At 42.3% G+C, this 27,752-nt stretch overlaps 1 protein-coding gene across 14 annotated transcripts in view; it reads left to right on the top strand.

The window, feature by feature from the left end:
- Positions 1–863: 863 nt before the first annotated feature.
- The window catches only part of ADIPOR2 (adiponectin receptor 2), a 44,373-nt gene continuing 17,484 nt past the window's right edge, over positions 864–27,752 (top strand). Inside the window, exons 1-4 of one of the 14 annotated variants that reach the window (XM_086885534.1) lie at positions 8,335–8,599; positions 10,110–10,173; positions 11,013–11,130; positions 23,176–23,411. In XM_086885534.1, coding sequence (XP_086741660.1) covers positions 23,244–23,411 — 168 coding nt within the window. In that variant the 5' untranslated portion in view covers positions 8,335–8,599; positions 10,110–10,173; positions 11,013–11,130; positions 23,176–23,243. Of the gene's footprint in view, positions 1,024–1,104; positions 1,354–3,297; positions 4,241–4,706; positions 4,870–6,484; positions 6,543–8,334; positions 8,921–10,109; positions 10,174–11,012; positions 11,131–12,324; positions 12,570–21,517; positions 21,684–23,175; positions 23,412–27,752 lie in introns of those variants that run through there. The other 13 variants (XM_086885527.1, XM_086885528.1, XM_086885530.1 and 10 more) reach the window with 13 other exon arrangements.

Below are 27,752 nucleotides of genomic sequence, written 5' to 3'. Positions count from 1 at the left end.
TTCTTCTCTCACAATGTATAGGTTTCTGACCACAGCCAGGGATTGGATAGCCAGGATGATAACACCTTTCCAACCACACTGGTGAGAGATGTCCATCAAAGCCATGTAACAGAAGGAATGTATACATATCTATGTTTACAGTTACTGTCCTGGGAATGTCTTTAGAAACTATGTCAACAAGCTCCAAAAGCTGAGTTTTCAGGGCGACATCCTTCAGTTCAGGAAGAACTTTTTGGTGCTGGAGCGAGTCCAGATGAGTACAACAAAACTGGTGAAGGGCCTGGGTTTTACACGGAATAGCTGAGGGTTGTTTATCCTGGAGTAAAGGAGGCTCAAGGGGAGACCTTATGGCTCTTCACAGCTCCCTGACAGGAGGGTGCAGCCAGGTGGGCTCTTCTCCAGGCAACAGCGACAACGAGAGCACACAGTCCTAAAGAGCGGCGGAGTCACCGTCCCTGGAGGTGCAGGGGACAGGACACGGCCCTCAGTGCCCCGGTCTAGGGAACGGGACACGGCCCTCAGTGCCCCGGTCTAGGGAACGGGACACGGCCCTCAGTGCCCCGGTCCAGGGAACGGGACACGGCCCTCAGTGCCCCGGTCTAGGGAACGGGACACGGCCCTCAGTGCCCCGGTCTAGCTAATACGGTGGCGTCCGGCCACAGGTTGGACCCGGTATCTCAGAACTCCTTCCCCACCGATTTCCCGAGCCCATTCCCGGGAGGGAAGGAGGGAGGGCTGGGGACGGTCGCTGTCCCCGCTCCGCTCTCGGCGCGGCTGCGCGGCCCCGGCGCCGCCTCTCCGTGAGGGGCCGGGCCGGGCCGGGCCCGCCGCGCGTCCTTCCGGGCCGGGCGCGCAGCCGCGGCGGCGCTTCCCGCATTGGCGGCGGCGGCCTCGTGCGATGGTGACGCCGTAGGGCCGGAGGAGGCGGCGGCCGGGCCGGGCGGGCGGCGGCGGCAGCGGCGGCCGCGGGACGGGGGCGGCGGCAGCACCTCCGCCGGCCGTTGCCAGGTGAGCGAGCCCCGGGTGAGCCGCGGAGCCAGCTCCGCTCCGCTCCGCGGGGGCTGCGCGGCTCGGCCGCTGCCGCGGGGCCGGGGGTGCCCGGCCGGGCGTGCGGCCGCTGCTCGGGGCGGCGGGAGGAGCGGCGGCGGGGCCCGGGCCGGGCCGGGGCGGGGAGGGGAGGCGGGCGGAGGGCGCTGCCAGCGGCGGGCCGGGCCGGGCCGGGCCGGGCCGGGCCCTGCGGCGAGCGGAGCCTGCGGGCAGCGAGCGGCTCCGGGGCACGGCGGAGCCCGGAGAATCGCCGCCGCAGGAGGAGGCTTTAGGCCGGTGCAGCGCTCTAAGTGGGTCAAGAGCACCGTAAGTGGGTCTTGTTTATAGCCTTCCGCGCACTTGTTGCTTGTCAGGGCAGGGAAATCTGCTGCTGCGCCTGAAATCTTCTTACGGAGGCAATGTAAATAATAATTCCTCCGCTTGCACAATATGGGAACCCTTTCTGCCGGCTGAGTGTTTGGAAGTGCACGTATCTGTGAACACTGGGGTTACCAACAGTAGATAATGTGTTATAAATATTTGATATTAGGGTAACCACGGTTTGGATATTCTCAAGTGGCACCAGAAGAAACTTTTAAAAAAAAGTTTTGTGTTTTTTTTCTGTTTAGTTTTTGTTTTGTTGCTTTTTTGGTTTTTTTTTTCCTTGAGAGAATCAGGTATTTATCTCTTGTTTGCTTGGGATGAACAACAAAGAGTTGGAAACATATGGTAATCGCCTGGAAGACAAAGAAGAGATGACAGCTGTTGTTCTTTGCTGGGGTTTTCAAGCAGTGTTAGTTTCTTCTTGTGTTTGTCATAGCCTTACAAGTCACTTGATTTTGTGCCTTCAGGAGATGTGTGGGCATTTGTTTTGAGAAAACCATTAATATTAAATTATAACTTTTTTTTTAATGTTTTTGTCATACGGGCTTTGCCGCTTTGTGTATGTAAACTGTCATGCACTTGTCACACAGCAGAAGAGCTTTTAGATGTTACCCCTCGTTTAAAGAAACTTTGTGTTCTTCATGCAGCATTGAAGTTTTTCAGGCAGCTGAATTGTCTTGTGTATCACAACCATGTTGTGTATTTTAAAAAATGGATCAAATTGTATGAAACTGGCCAAGCACTCTGGACAAACCCTTCTTGGCATAATCTGGTTTCAAGAGTTAATGTTTTAGAGTGTAATTTAAACTATTATTTTCACTCCCTTGCTGTAGTCAGTGTCAGGGAGTATCGAATTTCTGGCTCTATCTTGGCTCTGGTCTTCACAGGTCTGTTTTGGAAGTCAGTGAAGAGCTGTGTGCTGCCCAGCAGTCTCAGAATTTTTATAAAAATTCTCAGATTTCAGAGACCTTTTTGTAGCATTTCAGTGTGGACGTGCTTGTTTGCCACAGAACCTTACTGAGACTGCTTCAGATTTGTGGTAGCTGCTGTAACAGAGGAAAATATGTTTGTGATCAACAAAAGTAGATGTTGTGTCATGGAGTTATGGGTGCAGCACAATCATGAAACATGGCCAGTTTTTCTTGTTATCTTTGGCTGTGACCTAGCCTTGTTTATAGGAAAAAGGAAGTTTGTGTTTTGAGTTATTTTTTTTTTCTTTTCCTGTAGGGTTGCCAGCCAGTTGCAGTGAAGAAGATTTCTTGCTGTGGTTCTTGAATTATAGGGATAGCTCATTAATAATGTGTGAATTTCATCTGTTCTGTGGCACTTAAGCCTATGTGAAGACTGTAAGCCTAAAAGAAGGTCATTGTTGTGTTGGAAGTATAAGATTAGTTGATAAAATACAGAAATGATTCCCTTGTCTGAGCTGACAATGAAATATGGTTGTGAATAAAGTTGTTGGCAGCTTTGCTGTGAAAGCCATGGAGGACAGTTGCTAATGTGGAAAACTGAATCAGAATAAGTGATGGGGGAGCTAAAAGCTGCATCCCAACCCAGCCCAGGTTTTCTAAATGATGCTTTCTGAGCATAAATCAGATATGAACACATAATGTGGTGTGAAGGACAAGAGTGTGCTTTTGGCATACTTCTTCAAGCAAAACCTTTCATGGTGAAAATCTCTCCAATGAATTCCTATATATTAAATGTATATTTTCAAATATAGATTTAAACTGCCATGGGTGTAGGAGCTGAAATTGTCTTAAAGAGGCAAGAGAGCCAGAGCCACGGGGCTTTCCATCACCCCCTTACCCCAGTCTTTGCCCTGATGGAGTTGGATCAGTGCTGTTGAGCTGGTGACATTGCTGTGGCAAGTGGCTAGTGACCAGTGGTTTTGGCAATGTGGGTGAGATTCAGACTGCAAACCTGACTCCTAGGCACAGGACTAGAAGGCTGGGCTTGGGAAAGCCTGTGCTTGCTCTAGGCAAGCGTTTCTGTAGAGCTGTGATGAAGGAAAATTAATGGGAATTGGCGGGGCATGTAATGCCAGTGATTTTAATGCTTGGATCTCTGCTGTTATCTCATGTCTTCAGTTGCATGTTCAAGGAGCTGTGTCAAGCATTCATGTACAAAAGATACTCAATATTAGGCACTGAAAAATTTTGCAAGTTGTACAGGTTTTGGATTGCATAACCATATTGTCCAAGCCACTGTGCAAAGCAACAAGGCTTGCTTTCGTCAGTGGACATGTATTTGTGCATGAGGAAAATCTTGATAAGGAAACTTCAGGAGGTCGTTGGATTATTATGCCATCAGCAATTCAAATCCTTGAACAGAAGTAGTTCAGAAATGGAAATAGCAGTTTTGAGTATTTATGATTCGAAAGTGTCTGTCTGAGTCATTCAGTGAATTTTCTGACAGACGGTGTTGGTAGATTTGAAAAGACACAAGATAATGGTGGTGATGATGAAAAAGTATTTGGGGCAGTGTTTAAGGGGAGTGCTGTTATTTTAAACTATTGTTTTCTGATAAAACTTGTTTTAAATGCCTTGTCTTTTTACAAGACATTGTATTTCAGCTGGTTGTGCTTAATGTGGTGGCTGCCTCTGCTTTTTAAAGCACTCTGGTCAAGACAAGTTGAACAAAGAAACTGGTTTTCAAAAATTAAGGATACAGAAACAAATTAGATGCTAGTTCTGATTCTTCAGGAAACTAATTTCTGAAAACATTTTTAACTTTCATTTGTTTATTTGAACATTGTCCTACTACTGGAGCATTTGACTTTTGAAGCAGGATGCTGCAGATCAGTGTGTAAGCTAGTAAGAAGCGGGAGGTGAGTTGTTTTTACATAGTTCTTGTTACAGAGCTTTGAAGAGAACAGCTTCCTGCCTTCTGTGTGAGATGCAGACTCTTACCATCATGTAACCATAAAACTGAACTTGCCCAGTGATAGCATTTATTTTCTGGAAAGTTTGTCTCAATGGTTTGATATAAAAATATAATTTTAGTGCAGTTTGAGGATGAACCTCCAGGTTCCCTTTCAGGACAGGGTGAGAGGCTTTCTGTTTCCGGAGGGCTGCTCACCACGTTGGGATGTGGCAGCTGGTGTGCTGATAAGCAGGCAGCCTCTCTCTGGAAAGGAGGTGCCACACAGCTTGTGCTGCTGCTACTTGATTTGAGAAATAGCAAGGAACTTGAAGAGAGTTGGCAAAATGAAGGTTTTCAGAAATAGGAAAAGCAAATATTATACGTCTAAATAGCATTTTGCTTTCTGATTCTCATGTATTCTGGAGTTGCAGGTTTCTGCTGCTCTGTTGGTGGAGGAGTGGGGCTCTTTATCTGACCAGGCACGATTCTTTGGACTTCAGTGATCTGCACGTGTGTCAGTGATTTTGGGACATCTCAGGGCTGTCCAGTGGCTCAACTGACTGCAGAAAGGGGTCTTCAAACGTATAGCTGGAGGTAAATTTCACAGGAGGTGTAATTGTTAGTGTAGAAAAATCTGCTGTGTGGTTCAGATGGGTTTCAATAGCTGTGAAAATGCAATGGAGTCTGCTGGGATGTGCCAGCTGCTGTAGAGCTCTGTGAACAGGACTAATTAAGCCCTTGTGAGAACAGAAAATAGTCAGGCACTATTTACAGGAGGAAAGTGTTGGAACAGGCAGAGCTGTAATCGTTGGCTCTGAGGTACCTTTAGACAGCAGTAGGCAAGAGAGCAGACAATTTACTCACAGAATGGGCTGAAAGTCATGTCTGAATACTCAGAGTGGGTATTTCAGTATTCTGCCAGCACATTTAAGTGCATTGCAAACCTGCTACATGAAAGGCTACTTCCTTTTTTTTTTCTTTTTTTTTTCCCCTGTTTATTCTCCTCTTTCTGCACGTATTTTATCTCAAATTACTGAATGTTCATGTTTCTCACCTAATGGTGAAAACCAAACGTACACCATATATAGATGTCATAAAATTAAAATGTTGCCTGCATTTGAATAGACCCTGTAAGAGTCTTGCTGTCTGCCAGAGTGGTTTGTTGTTGTGGAATGGTTGTTTTTCTAAGGGTATCTGTGATCAGCTGTGTGTGTTCAGAGATTAGGTGTCACTAGGCTGCTCTAGCACAAGTACACCAAAGCCATTTCTCATATCTGTTCATCTAGTTTTCCTCCTTCTTAACCAAATTAAATGCTCTTTTCCCCCACCATGTTGGTTCCATCTACTTAGAGGATTGCAGAGACTGCCATTCTTTGTTTGAAGCCAAGGACAATTGTGCTGCTCTGTTTTGGTCTAGAGGATGACAATTTATGGGCTGTGGAATTTTTTAGATCCCTGGATGTGTTAAGCAGCTCTACACCTTCTTGATAAGGGTCATTTTGCTGGTAGGAGCCTTTAGTGGGCTTTTCTCTGTTTTAATGACAGCATTCTGGCAAGGTTCCTGTTTTAGCTCCTTACTGATGGATGTTTTTTACTTGTCAAGTTTGATTTTTCTCAAAATATTGTCGTAAGTGTGTGTTAATAAATAGGATGTTTATGGATATTTGAATAACAGGCTGTTCATGGAGCCATGGGCCTTCCTGCTATATGAAATACTTTCTTCATATAATTCTGTAGACTTCATTAAAGGCACTTAGTCTTGTGCTCCTTTGATTTCTTGTTCAAATTATTTGACAGGTGATACGAGAGTTTGGTAAGGTCTAAATCAAGTCCATGATAAGGACCTGATGATCACATATGTCTGTACATTGTTTCTGTTTTTTGTAAAATGCAGAGCTTGTGATGGAAATGAGATAGTTGAATAGAAGCAGTAAAAGCTGGCTTTTGAGAACAAATACCAACTCTGGCTACTTAGATAAAATCTGAATGGTAAAATTCCTTTAGGTGATGGTAAAATTCTGTAAGTTAATCTTTAACTCTTGCTTCTACTAGAAATGAGTCCATGACCCCCAGACAGGAGTGGGGGCTGTTTGAAAAAGCCAAGTTTGAAAAGTGTAGCTGAGACTGGCTGCACCTCAGTCCTGAGAGTCCTGGCAGGCTTTTAGCTGCAGGGAAAGGGATTTCAGCATTTGGAACAAGTGGCTGGCTAGTAGGGTTTGGGATGAAGAGTCACATGAATTTCAGCATCTCTCAGCTGACTGCTTTAGGTATGGTTTTGTCATGAAGAACTGCATTTCCTGATGGGCTGCTCCTGGGACTGAGCAGTTGCGATTCCCTGGTGTAAACTGAAGGATTCACTTTTTCTGTTTTCTTTTCTAATATTTTAATTTATGTGTTGGTCTCCATAGCTGGTGGAATTGGTGGGCTTGTATTATTTAGACAAATACTAAAGCTGTGGAGGTAAGTTAGTGGTGGTGGAATCTGGTCCTTTCAGATGTTATGGGATGATACAGCCAATTTGCTCGTGAAGAACAATGTGCTTTGCAAATTGTGTTAGTTTAAGAATTATCTGTGTGTCTGTGTACTCCCTAGAATGGTGTATGGCATTGCAGAGCTGGTCACAGCAATGTTCTGCTGTTCTCAATAGCAATCTTTTAGGCAAATAGTTTTTTTTTTGTTGTTGTTTTAATGGAACATGATTGTAGAAATAAAAGTAAGAGCCTATTAATATTTTTTATTAAAGTAGCTATGTGACAAAGTGCCAACTGTTGGCCTTCTGCCTGCTGTACCTTCTGTGGGGAACAAAATGGATTATTTTCTGAGGTGAGTGTTCTGAGAGTTGAGAAAAGCATGACAAAGTCAACAAAAGCTTTACTTAGTGGTTTTCTGACCTTTATATATTCCAAGCTAGAAGGAGGATGCTGAAAAAGGCTTGTGTCATGGTTATCTTAATGTCCATGGTTAAGTGCAACTGCTCTTTGACTTCCTGATCTGTGACATTTTAATAATTGGCAACCATGTGAAATCTGCAGCATTACAGAAATAGTATATAATAGATGTCTTATAAAAATCTTTTTCTTTTTATGAGCTTCACTAATGCAGGGAAGGAAGTTGCTAGGTAGCTTAGACTTGATTTGTAAAGTATTTCTCAAGGGGCAATTTTCAAAGACATTTTTGGTATAGAGGAGGAAATTTAAAGATAAATACAATATTATTTAAATATATACCAATTATTTGTTCTCTTTCTTGCTCATCCCCCAGAAACACAGAGTGTAATTTGCTAAAGCCTCCTTTCTCTCTGTTAGGATTTTTCATAGGTGTTTGTTCTGGCGTTCTCGTATCAACCAGGACTGTAAAGAAAGAATGTCAGTAATAAAATGTTAAAACTTTCTGGGTTACAAAAGAAACCTTTGATCCAAAGGAAGTGACTTGTTGCTAAAGTATCTGTGGAGGTGGCTATTTGTTTTAGTTTCTTTGTCTGTAAAACTCTTCTGACTTGGCCTTGAACCTCTGCTCTGGAGTTTAAGGGTAGGATTGCCTTGAAGGCAGGCTGGGTTTTAAGTTAAGCTTGTCCTTGATGGGCAGCAGGAGAAGCTGCCCAAGTTCCAGAGCCCTGGCAGAGATGTTTGTGTCGCAAACAGCCGAGCAGCGCGTGATGCTGTTGAAAATGCCAGTGGTGTCAACTGATTTGGAAGGACTCCAGGCTACGGAGGGGTCAGTGTGGGCAAAGGGAGGTGATGTGCAAGGCTGTTGGAGGTGATGCTCCACAATCTCAAGCACTCTGATAAGGTCAGGGTTGATGGAGCAGTAGAGCTCTGCAGGACTGTGAGTAAGCGGGGCACGCGTTGGGTTGGGAGCAGCCGAGTCTTCAAATGCTGTTGGAAAGGTGGTACAAGATGCTCTCAAAGCACATTAGGTTTTCTTTCCTTGGTGTGAGCCCTTTCCAGCTGACTTTTTCTGGATCAGTTAGCTGGATCAAACAGCCCCTTGTTACACATCACAGTAAAGGCATTGTGAGAAACAAAGCATGATCGCAGAACCCATGACTGTTTCCCTCTGAAAACTCATGTCTTGGCTCTGCTTCAATAGTTCATTATTATACAAGTGCCTGAGGGCTTATCTGCAAGACTCACATGAGTGTTTTCTGTAGGCTAAGGCCATCCTTGAAAAGGCACAGTTCCACATTCCTATTCTTTTAGCAGGAAGTGTGATGTGTCCAGTAATTCTAAACACCCAAAATCATTACATTTTGAGAGACTATCACATGTAAACATTAAAACTTCCTTAAAGCTCAGTGCTTCCTTCTTGAAGATCCTGTTTTGAGGTAACACTTTCTCATTTCAAGCTGAAGGGACTCGTGAATTGGACAGTAATGGAAGTAATGTCTTTGTAATAAATGAACAGTTCATAAGCATGTTGTTACAACATTCAGAGTCACAGGTAACAGTGGTGGTATTTAGGGTTGACCAAAGCGTAACTGCGTAATTCCTATCGTGGAATGACATTTAGTCATGCTAATGATGGAGCAATTGAGAATTACTGGCACTTAAAATTTAATTACTAGGCAAACATAAAAAGGAAAGGTGGGGAGTATACTCATTGCTGCTGCTTGCATCCGAGACTGCTTCCTCAGGGAATGTGACAGGTAATAGACCAGTACCAATATATTGTGCTGCTTATGGTGATCCAGTTGCTAAGCAAACGTGCAGGATGTGTATGTTAAAACTGCTTCTCTTTAGGGATTGCCCTACAGTCTTTATTCATCTTTGAACTTTTGATTTGTTTGTACTGAAATCTTGGATCGTCTGGTAAGCTGTCTAGAGAATTGATTATGTTAGGAAGCAAGTAGTCTGCTAGTGAAAACCAGTTCTGCTTTCTGTTGGAAATGTTGAATAAGGAAGCCATGCAACTGAGGAGGTTTTAAACTGTTGTATGTAAGGCTTTGTAAAGAAATATTACCAGCACTCACTGTACATAATGTAGTGTGTGTAATGTTGGAGCCAGATTTTCTGCCTTGTGTACTACTTGCAGTATGGATGAAGTAGGTTGTATAAATTACAAGCCTTCCCTCCTCCACTGGAGTGCAATGAATGTCAGATTGAAGCTGTCGTGCTGGTGCTTTACAACTCCAGCAACACAGGATCCTAAGATAAACTCAGCCTTCATTTAGGGAAATTTTTAGGCTTTAACAACATGCCATGAAGTGAAGCAGAGAAAATGGAAGTGGATTACAGGAAAAGTCTTCTGCGTTCCTTGCTGTTTTCATGCTGTAATATTTATGTCATAGAGGCTTTCTCCCAAGCTCTGATTTCAAACTCCCATGTGGACCAAAAGCAACATTTTATATGGCTTGACAAAGGTCCCTTTTCACTAACTTCAAGTGACCTGAGGCAGATTAACATGCAGATTAATGTATTTGACAGTAATAAATCAGCTTTAACAAGTACCGAGGCAGAGATTTGTTTGGCAGAGAGTTTGGATAAGATATGATATCTGGAGTTAAGCTGAACATTTTGTAGAGAATGATATAGTGGAGATGCTTGAAAATTTCCTGCTTTCCTTGGTTTTGTGCTGATGCATCTTTATGCAATTCAGCTGTAACTGTGTGGAGTTTAAGTCAGAGTTATCTGGATGAGTGAGCTTACAAAAATGGAAGGATGTTAATTTAGATGAATGCATGCATTTTGTCATCCAATGTGAGGTAAATGTTTACAAGCTGCTGCGTAGGACACATACTCTTTGGATTTATTTTCTCTCTCTGTAAATGTATTACCTAGTCTTTAGTTTTCTTTTGTTTAGAAACAGCCTTTGTGTTGATTACATCTTTCTTGTAGGAATCTTGGGCTGTAACCTTCCCAAGCTTGAATACAAACATCAAGAACCAAGGAGTAATTTGAGGTGAGAGAAGTTGAGCTATGCTTCCTCACAGGTAGCACAGCTGTTTGTGAGAGAGCAGTAACAAATTAGAGTCAGGAATACTTGGTGTGTTGGGGAAAATTACTGCAGTGGTTAAGATAACTGCTTTATGTGTTACTCCATGTGGAAGGTACCAGATCTGTTTGTTTCATTGTTCCATTTTGTATTTCTCAGAAATGAGGCTTAGGAGAAATTTGAATTTTTCTGTGGTGTGACAAGTGGGGCTTCCAAACTGGAGTTGTGTTGAGGTGAGCTGCAGGAAATATAAACCAGTCAGGACTGGAAGATGTCATTCTTTTCCCCTTCGGGAGGAAAACTGTAGCAATGAATTTTGAAGGGTTTATTTTGTTTGTTTTTCAGTTTTGTGAGTTTGGGATTTTTTTTTAAATTTTTTGTATGGGGTGGGAGTTTTTGGGTTAGTTTTTTCTTTTCCATTTGCGCCTACTGTTCTGACTTTTGTCAGTGGAAATCAGTGACACCAAATTGCTGTATGACAGTTTAAACACTATCCCTGAAAGAAGTTAAAAATCATAGTTAACAGATCTTATCTAACTTGTATGTAAGAATGAAAACTGGGGCACACTGAGTGTTTTGATTTCTTCAAGTCTTGGGGAAAAAAGCAAGTTAATTTAATTGAAACTTGAAATTCCAGGAGAGCTATAACAGAAACTAATAAAACTACCTCTGGCTCAGGATTCTGCCTTCATTGTGGAGCAGTTGCTTTAGGCTCTGCCCTCTGAGCACCCTCTTGTGTGTAATCCAAGCAGGCTGTGTACCCCCAGGCCCTGCTGCAGAAACATCTTTATGTTCTTGTGCCTCAGATTGCTGGGTTCTCTTGCCCCCTCCGTGTGTCAGCTGTGCTCAAAGTGACAAGACCTCCCTGGAGCAGCGAGAGCAGCAGCAGGTTCTGTGTGTCCCTGGGAGCTGTGAGTGTTCCCTGTGAATGTGAGAGCTGTGCCACGCTCACTGCTGTGTCCCTGGCTGCAGGGTGAAATCCTGACCTGCAGGTGCCAAGTGTGCCAGCTTGCAGCACCTCTCACTGAGCCTTTGCCTGTGCTCTGCCCCTGACCTTTCTACTTACACCCTTGGAATCTGAAGGCTGGCCAAGCTGCAGGGCCACCTACCAGTCCCTGCCAAGCTGGCCATTCAGGGGAGAAGGCAGAAACCTGGCAGCTGTAGGGTTTTTCTGTCCCCTTGTCCTCTTATGTAAGCTGCTGGCCAGAGCCTCTCAGGGCAGTGCCTGCTGGCTTCTTGGATGCCTTTGGGAGCTGTTGGTACTCTTAGGGTGCTCTGCCTGGTGTCCCTAGGAAATTTTCTGTTTCAGCCCTTATCCTTTCTTCTACAGTTTTATGTTTTCTGTCTCATAATAATTTGATTTCCTCCCTGTTTTATTTTGTTTGTATGCATTAGCCCCTTTGCTGTTCTCCCTCAGAGAGAACTGTCTTAAGGAGTTTTTAGTGAGGATGTCTATCCCCTAAGGAAGAAAATATCTCCTAAGCATGAATGTGCAAGCAACATAAGACAGATATGCATGGTATTCAGAGGTTTTTAGAGCTAAATGTGACTTCACATACTTAATAACCATTGATGGATTTACCTTGTATATTTGTCCATTTTCCCTGTGACTCCTCATCCTGTAGCAACAAGCTCCAAGGTTTGGAGCCTCTTGCTTTGTCAAAAATGACTTTCTTGTGTTTGAGGTCGCTCAGGCTGATGTGCTAACTCTGTGTGACCTTGCCTGGGTTGATGGGCAGTGGTTGGTGTCCTCACTTTTTCTTCTTGTTGTTTGGGATGGTGCTGTTGTTGTAGACACAAAGATTAGGAAACCTTGTGCTGTGTTGAAATCTTTACTGCAGTTTTGAGTGGTCGCCTCTGGTTTCACGTAAAGCTTTCTTTCCTATCACAAAGGAAACCTTCTCTCAAATAAATTAGTAAATGTGTGAAATATGGTGTAAACCTTATGAACTATTACACATTAACTAGCACATACTGAAAGTAGATATCAGATTTTGTATTTCTTAAGTTCAAGGCTTGTTTCACTTGTTTACTTAGCTACAGCTGCTTGCTTATCTACATACGTCAGGACTTGCCTGGTTATCTGGGCAGGTCGAAGGTCCTCCAAGGTTTCCCTTCTGCTTTTTCTAATGTATTAAATTCACAGCACTGGTTACTGACTTTGCTTAGGACTTGCAGCCTGTCAGTGTCTCCTTTTTTTCCCAAATCATGTCTGCCACTACTGTGCTGTCAATACACGCTTTCCCTAGAGGTGTATCTGGGGATTGGAGGGGGTAAAGTGGTGTTTTTGCTCTGTTCAGATCTGAGCCCCTGTATGGAGTTCTCAGCTGCAGAACTCAGCTGAGTGCATCTTTGGCATACAGGTTAGTGGCTGCCTTCTATATGTAGCGCACAGCCTCTGCTGAGAAGCTTGGCCTGTGTTTTCTATCTGTTTGTCTGTCTGTCCGTGCATATCAGGTGTATCTAAAGAGCTGTGGTGCATCTCAGTCACATCCATGGATACAGTAGCTTGTCTTCACATCAAAATTACAATAGGTAGCTTATTTTTCTTACAGAGAGAGCACAAACTCATCCTGGCATGAGATCCTTTATTTGCTAACTCCATTGGCACTAGGTGTTCTCAGCCTAAAGTATTTTTTTCTTCTTTCCAGAACAGTTTCTTTGTGTAGTTTTACATGTATTAACACCCCTTACAGATGCAGTAGGGCTAGAGCAAGAGTACCTTCAGTAAGTATTTGAAAATTAGGACAAATAACTATTCAGTAGTTTGCTGACCCAGTTCTTGTTTTCTGCTTGTGTTCCTCCTGTCTGGGCCCTTGTCCAGGAAATCAGCTGAAATTCCTACCCTTCCTACTCTTAAGATCGTGAAGGCATATCAACTCAGCCATGTTTCCTTCCTGTTCTTAAGGTTTCTTAAAGAAATGTCTCCTCTGGTATGTAGAGAGTCTTTCTGCAAGCAGAAAGCACAGGCAGGGAATGCCAGGCTCCCTGTTTTATGTTTAGTTGCTGTTGTAGGGACATGTGAACATGTATGAAAGGCTCTTAGGTACGAACCAACATTGACAGGTGACCCCAGCACAGAGTTCCCTCTCTGGGCAGAGAATATTACCAGTTCAGGTGGCCCATTTGGTTGCTTTTCCTGGGGCTCTTTCAGACCTTATTATTCTATTGTGATTTTCCTGTAACACTTTGAAGAAAACAATGGATGGGGTCTTGCATTCCTTCTCCTTTGTTATGTTCTTGTTTATGGCCCAAGAGGAAGTACCCCTTGTGCATGTCTGTTTATAAAAGTAACATGCATGCAAGTAAGGCCAAGAATTTATTGCTGCTACAATGGAAATCTTAACACTGTGACTCAGTTTTTCTTTAGGAGGGTCTGACTAATGATTCTAAGCAGAATGTTGCAGTTCCATACACGAAAATGTAGCTAAAATTGTAACACGTGGACTTTTTGGTTTCTGCCCCTTCTCTGTGATTTATTTTCACCTTTCCATTTCTGCTCTGAGTCTTTAGGTCAGCACCTTTGGACTGCTGGAGAGGGTGAGGGAGGTTGTCAGCCCTAGGAGTCATTTGTTGGGAAGAGTATGATGTGGATGTTGTCTGTTTCTTTTCCCTCTCTCTAGGATCCACTTGAGTTTCCCTGGTATCTTTGCTAATACACTTTTTATTCCTCTTTTCTTTCTTCATTGATCTAAAGCTTCAGGTTCTCTCTAAATTTGTTATAGATGATGTCCTTTATGTATGTTAGTTATAATTTCTTTTGGTACCCTTAAAGCCAGGTTTGCCCAGCTACAGGATGCATTTTTAATCTGTGCATTAATGAGTTTTTTAGCTGTGGGGTCTCCTGGTGGCAAGGCTCATATCTGTCTCACATCCCATGCCTGTGTACTGTGTCCTGCTTTTCCACTGGTGTCATGCCAGGCCACTATTTCTCAACACCTCTGTAAATTCCTCTTTCTCTGGAATATAACTAGAGGTTATATCACACCAAGGTAAAGAAAATTAAATGGCATCTGGGCAGTTAGGAAAGCTGCTAAACTGCACAAAAGCTGAAGTTACAGAGGAAGCCTGCTAAAGCCGTGGGCTCCTGCTGGCACAGGCATTGCTGCATGGTGATGGTTTTCCCTTGTTCTATGGGCTCATATCCCTGCATGCCACCTGCAAGTGAAAGGTGTTGCTGACCCTCTTAGGGCTCCAGGCTGGAGGAATCCTGTCTTTCCTATCTTTCCTTGCCCTGTGAGGACCTGTGGAGGTGTGAGGGTAGCCAGTAGTGCTGAACTATGATACACATCCAGCATTGCTTACTGGAAATGCTTCACATAATGCTGTGTTTTCTTCTGTGAATTTCGTAATTAGAGTAAATGCTGTACTCTACCCATGATTAAGGCAACCTGGATGTCTAACTTCAACTTTGTTTGTATGAAATAAAGCCTTTTATTCCTCTTTTGTAATAAGAGATTTTCGTAAGTGTAAACTTTGTGTTTGTTTCCCTTGAGGAATTTTTTGCTTAATCTGCTGTTGTTGGAGTTTTATGTTGTAAATTATCTTCTGTAAATAGTTTGACAGAAAAAATAATCTTTATTTTCCTGTAATGGTGCTGATTGTCACTAATCCAATGTTACAGCCAGTCCTCGCTGCACTTAGCAAGCAGTGAAGCTCTGTTACAAAGGGTGGATGGAAAAGTAGGGAAAGGATATTTTTTTTTGCACTGAAGTATTAGAAGGTATTAGAAGGTAAGTGCTCCTCATTGCCTCACAGCTCATTTACAGTTTTTTTCCTCAACTCCATTGTGTGTTTGGGGAGCTTTTCTGGTTTTGAGGGATTTTTTTGAGTTGAAAGAGATGTGAATCTCACATACATACACATCCCCATCCCAAAAAGGTTGTCCAAATGCACCAATAAGTGGTGTTAAGTCATGGAAAACATCTAACATGTATATTCACAAAATGCATCCTGATTACTTGTTAGTTAACATGAGGCATGTTTATGCTCTTAAACTGTTTCAAACTTAGAATTTACACTGGGATAGCTGTACTGGTTAGACCACAGACTGCAGCAAGAACCTCTGTGGGGAACACAGTGGTACTAGCAGAAAGTATTTTGGTCAGAGAAACCACAGTGAGATGACATTTTGTGTGAGTCTCTTGGTCTGGGACCTGCAGATGTATTTTGAGTTCAGGCTACAGTCCTACTTCATTTTAGCAGAATTCTCATAACTCTGGGTGTTTTGAGATCTCTCCTTAGTCACAGGACAGTAGAAAGAAAACTATTAACGTGACATTTCTACTTTTAAATTGCATCAGTGGTGTCTTAGGGTATCAGTGTCCTTGGTCTTGTTTCAGAATTCAGGATGACTTTGAACTATGTTACCAGGAAAGAATTTGTATCTGAAGGAGTGCCTCTAAATGTAGGGGAGACTAAAGGTTCACATCAGCTTTTCCTAATTCTCAACAATATTTGTCTTTTAAAACCAAAATTATTCTCTGGCTATTGCATTAAGGAAGTAAAGTAATTAATAAGTAGCTTTACTTGGTCTTATGTGGAACTTCAGCCACTTGACTAAATCTGCTTCAAATTGGCATAAATTAGATGCAGTCTAGTTATGGTGCATCAGCTTCTTTTCCTTGAATTTTGGTTGTTGAGAAGGAATCTGAAAGATGATGCACCACTTTTTCTACAATGTTCTTGTAGCATTTTTGCTACAGAAAAATAGTGATTTTTTAGTTGTCTGACTTGTGGCAAAACAACATTATAGCTTTTGAGGAGAGGAGTGTGTGGTGCTTACAGCTGAAGAAATGCCATTGCTGAGGGCAAGTGAAGCAGTAACTTTGCTTCATTCTTATTTTTTTACTAATATGGGAATGCAAACATTTTGTAAACCAAACCTGTGGGCCACAAAACAAAATGCTAATGAGCAAGCTCACAAATGAGTAAAGCTTATTGAGCTTTATGACACTTGCATCATGAGTAAATCTTATCAAGATTATCAATAAAACTAGAGAACAGGTGCTTCCAAAAACTGGGAAGAGTGTCAACTTTTCATAGCCTGGCCTGTGTTAAAATTATTGTTCTTGGTTTGCTGTGCCAGGTGTGGTCTGCCCCTCATCAGCAGGTCCTAATAAAGGCCATGGTGTGTATGTAAATAACAATTAAACTGATAACTGCCAGTTTTTCATAGGTTAGGAAAATAAAATAAACTGCCTATAATAAAGTTAAGCCTTTGGGGTGGGGTGCAGCCCTTTGTCACATCCACGCTGTTTCCTCAGTAGTGCATCAGGCCAGGGCAGTTCATGTGTTTGACATTCTTTTGTGGCACATGATGATCTCATTCCTCTGCCCTGGTTAATGCTTTTCCACGGTCCCCTGGACCTTCCAGGCTTGTGACAAACATCACAGTCCCTCTGGGGCAGGCAGCTGGGAGAAGTGGAGCTCCTTATTGCCCAAACAGAGGAAAGTGGAGCTGCCCGCTCTGGGCAGCAGCCAGGCTTTAAATCTGCTCAGTGATGGCATCTAAATAAAGAGATGTCCATGCAGGCCAGTAAGGAGCACTGAAGGCAGCTGTCCTATGGAGCTTTGCAGCCTGAAACATGCATATTCCTCTTAGGTTTTAAAAGCTGGGCTGCAGTGTTTGCTTTTGTACAATTGCTCCAGGCCTTGGAGCATTTTCTTGAGCAGTAAACGATCTTGGTTCAGTTTTTAGGGATTTGAAACTCAAGTTTCCTAGAGGGAAGAGTAGGGGGTATGCTTACCTCTGGATTGCTGCTGTCTTGGTGCCCTCTCCATTCCCATGCAAAGATTCTCTCTGTAGAGGAATTAAAGGAATGTAACCTGTTTCATGGTCCAGCTCTGGATTTTAATGCCTGCTCTAAATACTTTGGTTTATTCATCTTCACCCAGCAGTTTTGTGAATTGGATGTCCTTGAGGCAGTAGCTAAAAGTATGTATCCTGAATTTTCACTTAAGAGGAAAGTGATGTTTCATTTCAGTCTTTCACTTTTAGACAGTCTGTGATTCCAAGTGTTACTAACATAGAAGAACTGCAGCTTTTTGTTGTTGGCAGCCATGAAGTAAGTTGGTGTGAGTAGCATGCCATAGAAGTAAAATAATAAAAGAGCAAAAGATGGGATGTTTCTCACCTGGAAAAACTGAGCCATTTAATGAAAAATGAACCCAAAGCAAGTTTTCTAGGTCTGGGCTGTGGTTATTTATGAAATGTAATATGAAAAGAACTTGAACTTCCGTTCTCAGTTTTGTACTGCTTTTGTGCCAGTTCACTTGGTTCTGGTTTATTGAAGAGTAGAACTGATTTACAGCAGGCATCCAGTCTGCAAGGACCGGACATTGTGCTCTGGGGGTGGGCCAACCTCTGACATAACTCTTAACCCAGTTAAAAAAATGGGGTCCAATTTGCAGTACAAATTGGACAAACGCTGTAACAATGTAATGGGATCCTCTGAAATGGAAGCATTTCGATAATGCAGGCAGGCTGCTGGCTTGTTCCCTTTCTTTGGATCCAAATGCATCAGAATGTGCTTGATTGTTTGCCTCTGCAGCCTGCTGTGAAATAGCTGGGGCTGAAGCGTCCAGTGACACTTTACAAGTTACAAAGACAGCTTTTTGGCCACTGACCCTCTGCGGGAGTCTAATCTTTGTTTTGTAGATGCCTCTTTATCTAGGGAAATTACATCAAGAAAAGAGGTGTTGGATTACTTCCTCATTGTTCCTCATTGTTAAAGATGACCTCCAAAGAATTTTTACAGGCTGATTCGAGCTTTTCCTTTAGGGTACATTGAGAAAACAAAGTCTTCTGTAAGAATTTCCTTCTCCTCCCGTTCATGCATAGCCTTGTTTGCTTTGTTTTTTGACTGTAGCTTTAGAGAATATTTGGAATGTTAGCTGTGAATGTTTAACTCCTGAACTGAAAAAGCTCAATCGTTTAAAGACTGTTAAATAAAAATTAAAAAAAAAGAGCCCCTCATTTCAAGTTGGTGTTACTACACTATTTGTGAGGGACTCCTTGTGACAGAACCTCCCTACCAGAAGATAGTAGTAGAAATACAATGTGCCAAGAAAGCTGCATTTCAATTAGTGTACCTTATTTCTCTCAAGGTAGCCAGAATGAATTGTTTCATAGGCACTAAATTCCCCATCACTCGTGTTCTTAGCCCAACCAGTCTGTCCATGGATTCTAGTGGAAGTGCTGTGCCATTTGTACCTGTGCTGGCAGTTCTGGGAGTGGAATTGTGCCTATCCTGTCCCTGAGGCCTTGCCTGAACAGCTTCGGGTTAGGTAAAGTCTTATTTTTCACTCAGCTTTGCCATTCCACTGGTGTGGTTTGGCTGTCATGGCACATGGACACAGGCAAGGCAGAGTTTCTGGATTGACACAGCATCTCTTACAAGATCCTTCAGGTGCTCTAGCCCTTATTAAAAATTAAGCATTAATGAACGTTCTGAGAAATGTGTAGCCTGAAATTTTCATGATGGTCTTTTATTCTTTTGATACCTTAAGGTCTGTTAAGGGCAATGAGCTAATCTGAGGAGGAATCATCCTCTGTGTGTACATTGTTTATGCTGCTTTAATGGATGCTTTGGGAGGGGCTCAGCAAGGAAGGAGCACACAGTGGGTGCCACTGCCTACGTGAGCAGGAAGGTTTCTGCCAGTAAGGCAGTTGAGAGGGGATTGTAGGGGAGGCTGTTTTCATTCTTCTTCCAAATACCAGCTGCAGACAGAATGAAATACCTTTAGAGGATCATTCTCATGCTGCTTACAGGAAAGAACATACTGACAGGAGGGAGTACTGGGGAGACTGCTTTGCTTAGGGGTGGTGGGAGGTAGTCTGACTATCCAGAACTGTGCTTTCTCCTCAAAAGGGAGTGCCAGACCTTTTAAATTTAATGACAGACACTACTGCTAATGCGTTTTCTTAGTTTTACAACCGTGTGTCATCGTTTAGCCGAGGCAGTAAATGAGTCCTTGTGCCAGGTGAGTGCTGGGAGGTTAGAAGGGCTGCAGTGCTTATCCTTGGCAGTGTCATACAGAGAATAATAGCATTATCCCGTGGTGCTTAACTTTGTGTAACTAGTCTTTCCTTATCATCTTTATGAAGCAGTGCCCTAAATGTGCTGTGTTTGTGGGTGCTGACTCCCGTGGCGTTGCACAACTGCGGTGAATGCTGGAAGAACTCAAGCTGCCTTGTAGCTCTGGTTGGAAAGGCTGAGCCTCAGACTGCTGCTGACTGTGTCCCTGTGGGGCTGGAGAGAGCAGCTGAGGCTGCTCTGGGGCTGTGTGGCAAGGCAGAGCACACTGAATTGACCAAAGGCTCATTTTGTGTTCATAGGCTGTGTTTAGAACCCTGCTTGCATTAAACTGCTGAGTCCTTTCTAAAAGCTGATGGAGCATTTAGAAGTTTTCAGTATTAAAAAACCCAACAGACCAAACTCTGTAGATGCTTTTCTCAGCTTATTTTAAGCACAGCAGGAACTCACTGATTCATCTACAGCCTGATATTATGTATGCAATCATTAAGTAGATTTTAAGTCATAATGGCAACTTCCTCTTTAAATGGAAGCTAATTTTAATGAAACCTTTAATTTGCATGCTACAAAAAATGTTGAAGGACTTCATTTATGAGATTTATAATCTCAGTGAGACACAAAACAGTATTTTCCAAGACCTCAAGTGTTCTATAGCTTTCAGTTTTCTAGTTTTTGTGAACTGTGCAGTCTTAGAATGGGGCAGTAAATATCCTCACAATGGTTCAACCATCATCTTCTGGTTAGATGCTACTGACCATACTTAGACTTCTTAATTTCTTAGGAAAAGGTCATCCTTCACTGAGCTGTGAGTCATAGAAACTTTGATAGAACTTAGAGGTGACCTATGCCTTTCCTGTTCATAATCTTCGCTGCTTGCTTTCTCTTGTGAACAAATATTTCAGGCTATTTGCACTTCTGTGTTGGCACCTTGCACTTGCATTCAGTCAGTAATACATTTTTAAAAAGAAGTAAAACCCAGTAGTGATGTTTTTGGATTAGCTTTTATCTTGCTTACCTTTGCATGCTCATTTAGGGCAAGCGTATTTAGAGCACTATGAGGATCCTGCCTGAACGACATGGAAACATCTTAGTTCAGTGAACAATCCCACTGTAATTTCAAGAAACAACAACTTCTATTTCTGCAGAGCTCTGATGATCAGCTCTACTGCTGAATGCAAATCTGACTCGCTGGAGGTGAAGTGCATCTTTTATTTTTAACCTTAGCGAATGCTTGGCAGCGAGAGCTGGTGAAGCAAATCCTCAGGGCCTGATGTAAAAGTCTCTTGGCATTCCTGTATCTTCTTGTGTTAGAAGAGCCTTTGGCAAGCATCTTGGCCAAATGTGGTTGGGCCAGTTGTGTGGCTGTGTCCCAGAGGTGATGTAAGGCCAGGCGTTGGGCAATGTCGTGGTACTGCTGCACACAGGGACAACGCTATTGCTTAAATCTGCCTGGGGGAAGAACCAGTAAAACTTGCTGGTTAAACATCTCATGCAGTTGCCCAATCTGTGGAAGTAACTGGGGCTCTTTCTACTGACTAGCTGCTGGAAATGTGTGGAATAGCAGGCAGGGGGTGTGCCTGCATGGAGCTGTTGTTTATAAACAGCTGCTCTGCTTACTTGCATTTTTCTGGTTTTAGCTACAGCTTCAAGTTGGTTTAGTGCTTTTGTTGTGGTCTAACCCCAGTGGGCAGCTGAGCCCCACACAGCTGCCTGCTCACTCTGCCCCAGTGGGACAGGAGAGAGAATCATAATAGAGAGAACCTGTGGGTTCAGATAAAGAGAGGCAAAAGTTATGGATACAGGCAAAGCAAACCAAGGAATTCATTCACCACTTCCCGTGGGCAGGCAGGTGTTCAGCCATGCCCAGGAAAGGCAGGCTCCATTACATGTCATGGGAACTTGGGAAGAAAATTAGCTCTACCCCAGCCAAAGCCAGCATAGTACTGTACTGAAATTGTCTCTTATAGGTTGCTTTTTAAATTAAGATATCCATTAGCTTCATTTCAAGCTGTAGTTGTTGTTGCTTACTCTTCCCTTTCTTACATCAGTTTTGCCAAATGGCAGTGTGATTATGTCTTCATGTTTCTTGCCTAAAAATAGAATTGTGAATTGGCTGCTTGAAATATGACAAAAACAGTCAAGATTTCAGTTCTGTGGCTTTCTGAATATTTGTTCCTGCTCTTAAAATCGACTTGCTCAACTTCTTCACTGAGCTTCCTGTGTAATGTTGCTAAAGCTCCTCTTAATTCTCCTGTGGCTCTTGTGTTTACCAGGTAAACAGCTGTGGCTGTTTTAGATGTTGCTTCTCAGATGGAGAGTGCTGACCCTGTAGTGGAGGTAGCAGGAAGGTGGGGATGCCATCTGCTCTCCTGTCACATTGTCACCTTACCATCCTGGGTGATTAAAGCAGTGTGCCATACTGAACTCGGACAACTTGAGGTATCCTTTAGTTCTGCAGAGTCTGTTACCTGCTCGTTAGCAGCTCTCTCCTCTGAGGATTGCCAGGCAGCTGAGGGGATATAACATTACAAACTGCTGCAGCAAAATTAACTATAGCCCATTTGTCAGAGCTGAGAATTATCTTGCAGTGATCATATGTAAATGAAATGAGTTCCTGTAAGGACAGAATGCATTATTTATTGGCTTTTTGGAGGTGACATTTTATTACAAAACTGCCAATATCAATTCCCCATCTTATATTTTTAATTTTCCCTCCTACATTATGACAAATTTCAGCATCTTTTATTGGGCACTAAAATTCCAATTTAATTATGCATACTGGCAAGTTAAAACTTGTCAGATGGCTTGTCTTAATGTTATGTGTTAGTCACATCAGAGCACTTAGGTGCTACAGCAATAAGAATGACACCAGTGATTAGTGCAGAACGAATAGGTCGTTATTCAGAGCGATTCTGAAGCCTCAGCTGGGGCTTCATCCTCATAATACATTCTGATGCTTTCTGGCACTCAGATTACAAAGTTCCCTGGAGGTTGTGCCTCCCAAGGCTGCCAGTGTCAAACAGGTCTCTCTGAACTGGCTGCTGAACTGACACCACACAGGGATGTACAAAACAAATGGGTAAACCAATTGATGAGGGCTCAGATTAACAGCTGACATCAATTTTCTGTAAATTTGATGAAACCCTTAGCATTTTTGAGTTAAATGTACCCTGAATCCTTTTTGCAGTGTTGTAAGTGTAAAATACAGTTACTTTTCTGAGTAGAAATCATGGGTTATTGTTTTCTGAGGGAATTACCTGTTTCTGATTGCTCTGATGGAATGAACAATGTTTAAAATTGCCTGCTCTAATTCCTTGCACAAGTAAAGGTACAAACCCATTCCTGGCAGTGATTGTGACCATGTTAATTTAAGCAAGGGGAGCATAATCGCTCTGTGTACTACTGCCCTCCTTGCAGTCTGTCTAAATTTAGTTGCTGCTTGAGCTCTGCTTGAGCTTTGCTTGATTGCTATTACCAGTACTTAATGTCCTAGTTTTGGTGAAATCTAGTCTGGATGATGGAGCTTGGGTATGAGCTTCATACCTGCAAAAATGCAGTAATTATAGAGTACCTGTGATAAGTAGTTTATTTCTAAATAATATTATCAGCCTGCTGCTTGCAATTTTGTAGAAATAGTTCATAAAAACTGGCTGGGGTTTTGTAGATTTGCTGTTTTATGAAGCTCACTTTCTGTCATCTTTCAGAGTTGTGTTTAGCTTGGGTTAGGATATGAAACTGTCAGAGGTCTCAAGATGAGAATTCATTATCCAGCAGTGTGGAAATCTGTGTAATTGATCCTGTGGGATTTTGGGCACATATAAAAGCAGCTGTCATAGCTGTCGGGTAGCTTGTAAGCAAGCTCTTCTTCCAGCCAACTTTTGCACTCTACTTTTGAACTTCAGCTGAGTTACACAAATGGTTTGTCTTTCAGAGCCAAGACATAATCAGCCAAACTGAACCAAGAGGAAAGAGAATATTTGAGAAGGCTCCCAGCATCTCATGAACGAACTAACGGAACCCGATAATGCTGGTTCTCCAGAGCCAGGTCTGCGGCTCAGAAAAGGACACATGTCTGGCCCTGCAACAGCACAGACAGCCTTTGAAGAGGACAGCTCTCAACAGAGGCTTCTTCTAGAGGAGCCAGCACTGTCTTCTGACCAGGAAAATGTAAGTTATGTGATTGATTTACCTGTTAGGTTAGCTACGCAAAATGAGTTTTGACATAAGCGCTTCAGTGTTTAAAATAACTCTCAGAAATGTGGATCATGAGCATACAACCTTTTAATGCCTGGTAAATAACTGTAATAATACCAGGAAGATTCCAGAAGGATTCAGTTGAATGTATGGGAACTTGGGTGATAAGACTGGGCATAACTACCTATAGCAGCTTTTATATTTTTATTTTGTCCCCAAGGAAGTGGCACTTGTACTGGTTTGTGTTTCACTGAGATGCTGCTCATACAACAAGATTTTTGTTCTGTAATTTTCAATTAATTGTAAGTGAAAGGAGAAATATTGGCTCTGGCTGCACGTAATCAGAACCTTGGCTAATTGGTATCTTTTTGATGATTAGGACAGAAAAATCTGTTTGCAAGCATTCTTGCTGGAATGAGACTGAGCAGTGGATGATATCCCCTGTCGGACAGTAGCCAGAAACAGACTCACAAGGGAGAGCACAGGGCTGGGGGAGCACCTTGTGTTCTTGCCTATGACACTCTCCCAGTCTTTAGCAGCTGGTGGCTCACAGATTTTCTGAGCCAGTGGCAATATCTGTGAGGTTTTGGTACATGGACCTTTGTAAGTTTTAGCAGCCACAACACTTAATTAGGTGTTCTGCAAAGACAATGTCCAAGCACTGGACAAAAGCACCTTCTGGTTAGAGAGTTCCAGATCTGTAATTAATGCTTCTCCTGGGATATGCTCAGATGGATATCAGCATAGTTAAGTGGAAGAGGCATTCATCTTAGGCTCTCTATTCAATTTATCATGGATTAATGAGATTACTGTATCAGCTCAGTCACAGCAACTGCGTGGTTTTAGCCAGCAGCAAAATCATGTTGGTGCTACTTAATGCATGTTGGGCTGTGGCTGTAATTGCATTTGCCACAAGTTCTGGGAATGTGCGTGGCCCAGTCACGGATCAGCTGACATGAGAACTGGTATTTGCCTTCTCAGCTTGATGAGTTGGAGCCCTGACAGAGTTTAGTTCCAAGCATTCTTGTAATGAGAAGTCAGGATTGGTATTCCTGTCTAGTAAGCCAAGCTGATGCACTCACACTTGTACTGCTGTAACTTCTCCAGGACATTTTCAGTATCCTGATAAGGGAAACACCCAGAGTCTTTTTCCATCTTGTGGAAGGTTGTGAAGGACGTGTTTGAGGTGCAAAGTCTTGGCCAAGGCTGGTTAGGAAAAGAAAAGTTGAGCTGTGCTAGCAGATATTTTGAATTTACATGTTGATGTGTTTGGGATCATCTGCTTTGAAGGCCATTGTCACTCTTGTCTCTGACTTTCATGGTTGAATAATGAGAGTTACCTGTTGCCTGTGGATGGAATACCCAAAGTAAAAGTCTGTTACTTCTTGTGTGCTTTAATTCTTTCTGTACATTTCATTTCATGTACATTACAATTTCATGTAATTTCCAGAAATTATCTGGATGAATCAGTGTTAAATTCTAACATTTTGGCAATGAAGTGGGTAAAATACTTTCATTTTCTCTTTCAGGCATTCATAACACATGTTGTCTTTTTGATTTTTTGCTTTCATCCATACAACAAAAGTTAGTGGTTTTTTTTGTTTTGGCTCACTACAAATGTTTGGCTTTCTTGTGTTTGATTTCTTTTCTCTTTCCTGGTCTTCTAAAGTGCTGTCACAGAAATTTGTTTTTGCCATTTGGGCCTTGCTGTTACATCTTAATCTGCATCACTTTCTCTGCCATATATGGCCTCCTGCTTTTTAAACTTTTTTTTTTTTTCATCCTTTTATTCCTGTCCTCTGTGATTTCTTTGGTTTGTTAGTATGATGTCTTTAGATTGTTTTTTCTCATAAAAGGCTGAATAATTGATGCTTCTAATGGATGATCCTGAAACACTTTGTTGTCAAAAGTACCAACACTGGCTTGCCAAATGGCCTTTATTATGTGATATTCTGCAGTGTTGCAAATAACCTGGAAAAAACATTATGCTGTACATCCTCCTCTGCCTGGTGTAAGCCCCAGCACAGCTGCTGCTCAGATGTCAGCTCAGATTCTCTCTTCTGCTGTGCTGTTCATTCTGGCTCTCAGCAGAGACACCTATTAGTTCATTAGCACCACTTAAAAGTTCCAAAGCTTGATTTTCCTCTGCTCTGGAAGGGGTTTGTGTTTAGGTAACAGTCATACAAGGATATTGTTCTTGGCTAGGTGGCAACAGTGCTCAGGCACTCAGGCTAAACAGAAGTTTATAAAAGCTCTCAGTAGTGCCCACTCCATCAGTGTTGTTGTGCTCAAGCAGCCACGCTGCAGTTGATGGTAACAGTGTTGGATGAGGGTTGTGTCATGTCTTGATGGTAGAACCACCATCATCATTTAGTATGCTTTTAAATGCTTTGACTTAGGAAAAGCTTTTATCATAATAAATGTGTATTCTAAAATGTAATGGGCCTAGGTCTTGTGGTATTAGTGTGAAAATATCTGTATTTTTATCTTGTGATAATATGGAGTTGTTTATTTTCTTAGTGCCTCCTATTACCCTGCAGCTCTTTAATTATATAAAATCTTCTCCAAACTCTCCTATACATGATTCCTTTCCCTACTTTTATATCCACTTCCTGCTCCACTTGTAGAAGTAAGCAGTCAGAGCTCTTAAGAGGTAGTAGTTGATGAATTTTTTATGAATTATTTTAATAGTCTTTTCTAAGAAGGAAGGCATGGAAGCATGTCATTATGTTGTTCAGAATTAATTTCCATCTTCCTCACAGCTTGCATTGCATAATATGTACTTCTAATTTTGATGGGCCAAAATATTGGTCCTCATAAGCAATACAGCATCTTTTTGCTAAGAAAATGAAGATGGTATTAAGAAATAAGCTTTACTCTTAAAAGTTCTTTTTTCTGAGTCTTTTGACTCTAACATCAGTAACCTACCTGGGAAGTTTGAATAGCTGTGAGCTAAAAATTAAAGATCCTACTTGATGTAAATTGTGGCATTCAGTAGTTTCATGTAGCAAAGAATTACTAGCCATATTAAACATGCTTATTCAAAATAATAATAATAATGACACAGCTGCATCATTCTGCCAGTGCTGTTAATCTGCCAATTTTATCACTATTCCTATGAGAAGATACAAATCCTGTAACATCAATATCCTTTTCATACCCAAACCTCTCAGTCTGTGTTTTATTCTGTAACCCTCTGTTCTCTCCTAGAGTGCAAATATGTCCATAGATTATCCCCTCTTCCCAGTGCCAGTTTCAAAGACTAGATGCACATCTTGCTGTCTTTAAACATGAAATTAGTGTAGTGGCAGGTGAGTGCTGAGCCTTTTGTGATGTGGACAAACAGTGACCAGTTGTCTGCATGATAAGCGCTTGATGATGACAAAAGGATCAAGTGAGCTGCAGATTTCTCCTTCCTTCAGCTGTTTAAACCTCTTTTTCTTGTTTACACTAGGTGCTGATAAGGCATGTTTCAGCAGGTGCTTCCCCCCTGTAGCATCCTGGATTGCCTTGCCTTTGGGACAGCATCCTTTCTCCTGTCCCAGAGTTTCTGTGTCTTAACTGCCTTTGTAATTCCAGCAGTGATAGTTCCTAAACAAATCTCTCCTACTGTGACTTTGTTAAGCTGACACAATCCAGTGCATGTGACTTCTTACCATGTGCTCAATGGGCTCTTTATGCAGCCCCAAACCCTGTGCTTGACTCTTTCCTTTTGTACTTTAACCTGTCAGTGACAGGAGGTAAACAAAAAAGCCATTTTCTTTGCCTTTGTTCCAATCCTGGCTTTTCCCTGTGCTGGGATGATGATTCCTTTCATCACCAAAATGTGCCCCTAAGGTGGAGACATGTTGCTTTGAGGTGTTTGATAAACTACACTAAGATTCTGGGATGAGGTTTGTGTAGCCCTCAAGTCATCTGAATGAGCACAAGAAATTTGGGTAAATACTCCTCTGGATTGCTTCTCAGGGAGCTGGGGCTTTGAAAGGAGAACTTGAGTTGACCTCTGACAAATTTCATGATGTCTCCATGTACCTACAGGAGTCTTTATAGACATAAATACCCAGGAGTCTTGAAGGAGGAAGGCAGAAGGATGGAACAGAATTTCAGGTAGAAAAGACAACTTTTAGGGTAATTGAAGGTGAGCAAATGACTCAGTGCTTTTAAATTGAATCATAGAACTCACTCAAAGCCTTTTCTGTTACAGAAGTATTTATGAATTGCCTACAAAAGCAGACTAGAGACTGCAGAAGGATGCATGTAAATAAATTGAATTGTCTACTTGACTTTCTGGTGCATGCCAGCTGGGTGAAAAAG

This window comes from Cyanistes caeruleus, chromosome 4 (assembly GCF_971803275.1).
Source record: "Cyanistes caeruleus chromosome 4, bCyaCae1.hap1.1, whole genome shotgun sequence".
NCBI lineage: Eukaryota > Metazoa > Chordata > Aves > Passeriformes > Paridae > Cyanistes > Cyanistes caeruleus.
Note: the sequence above shows the minus strand (reverse complement) of the source record. Positions and strands in the feature narration are given on the sequence as shown.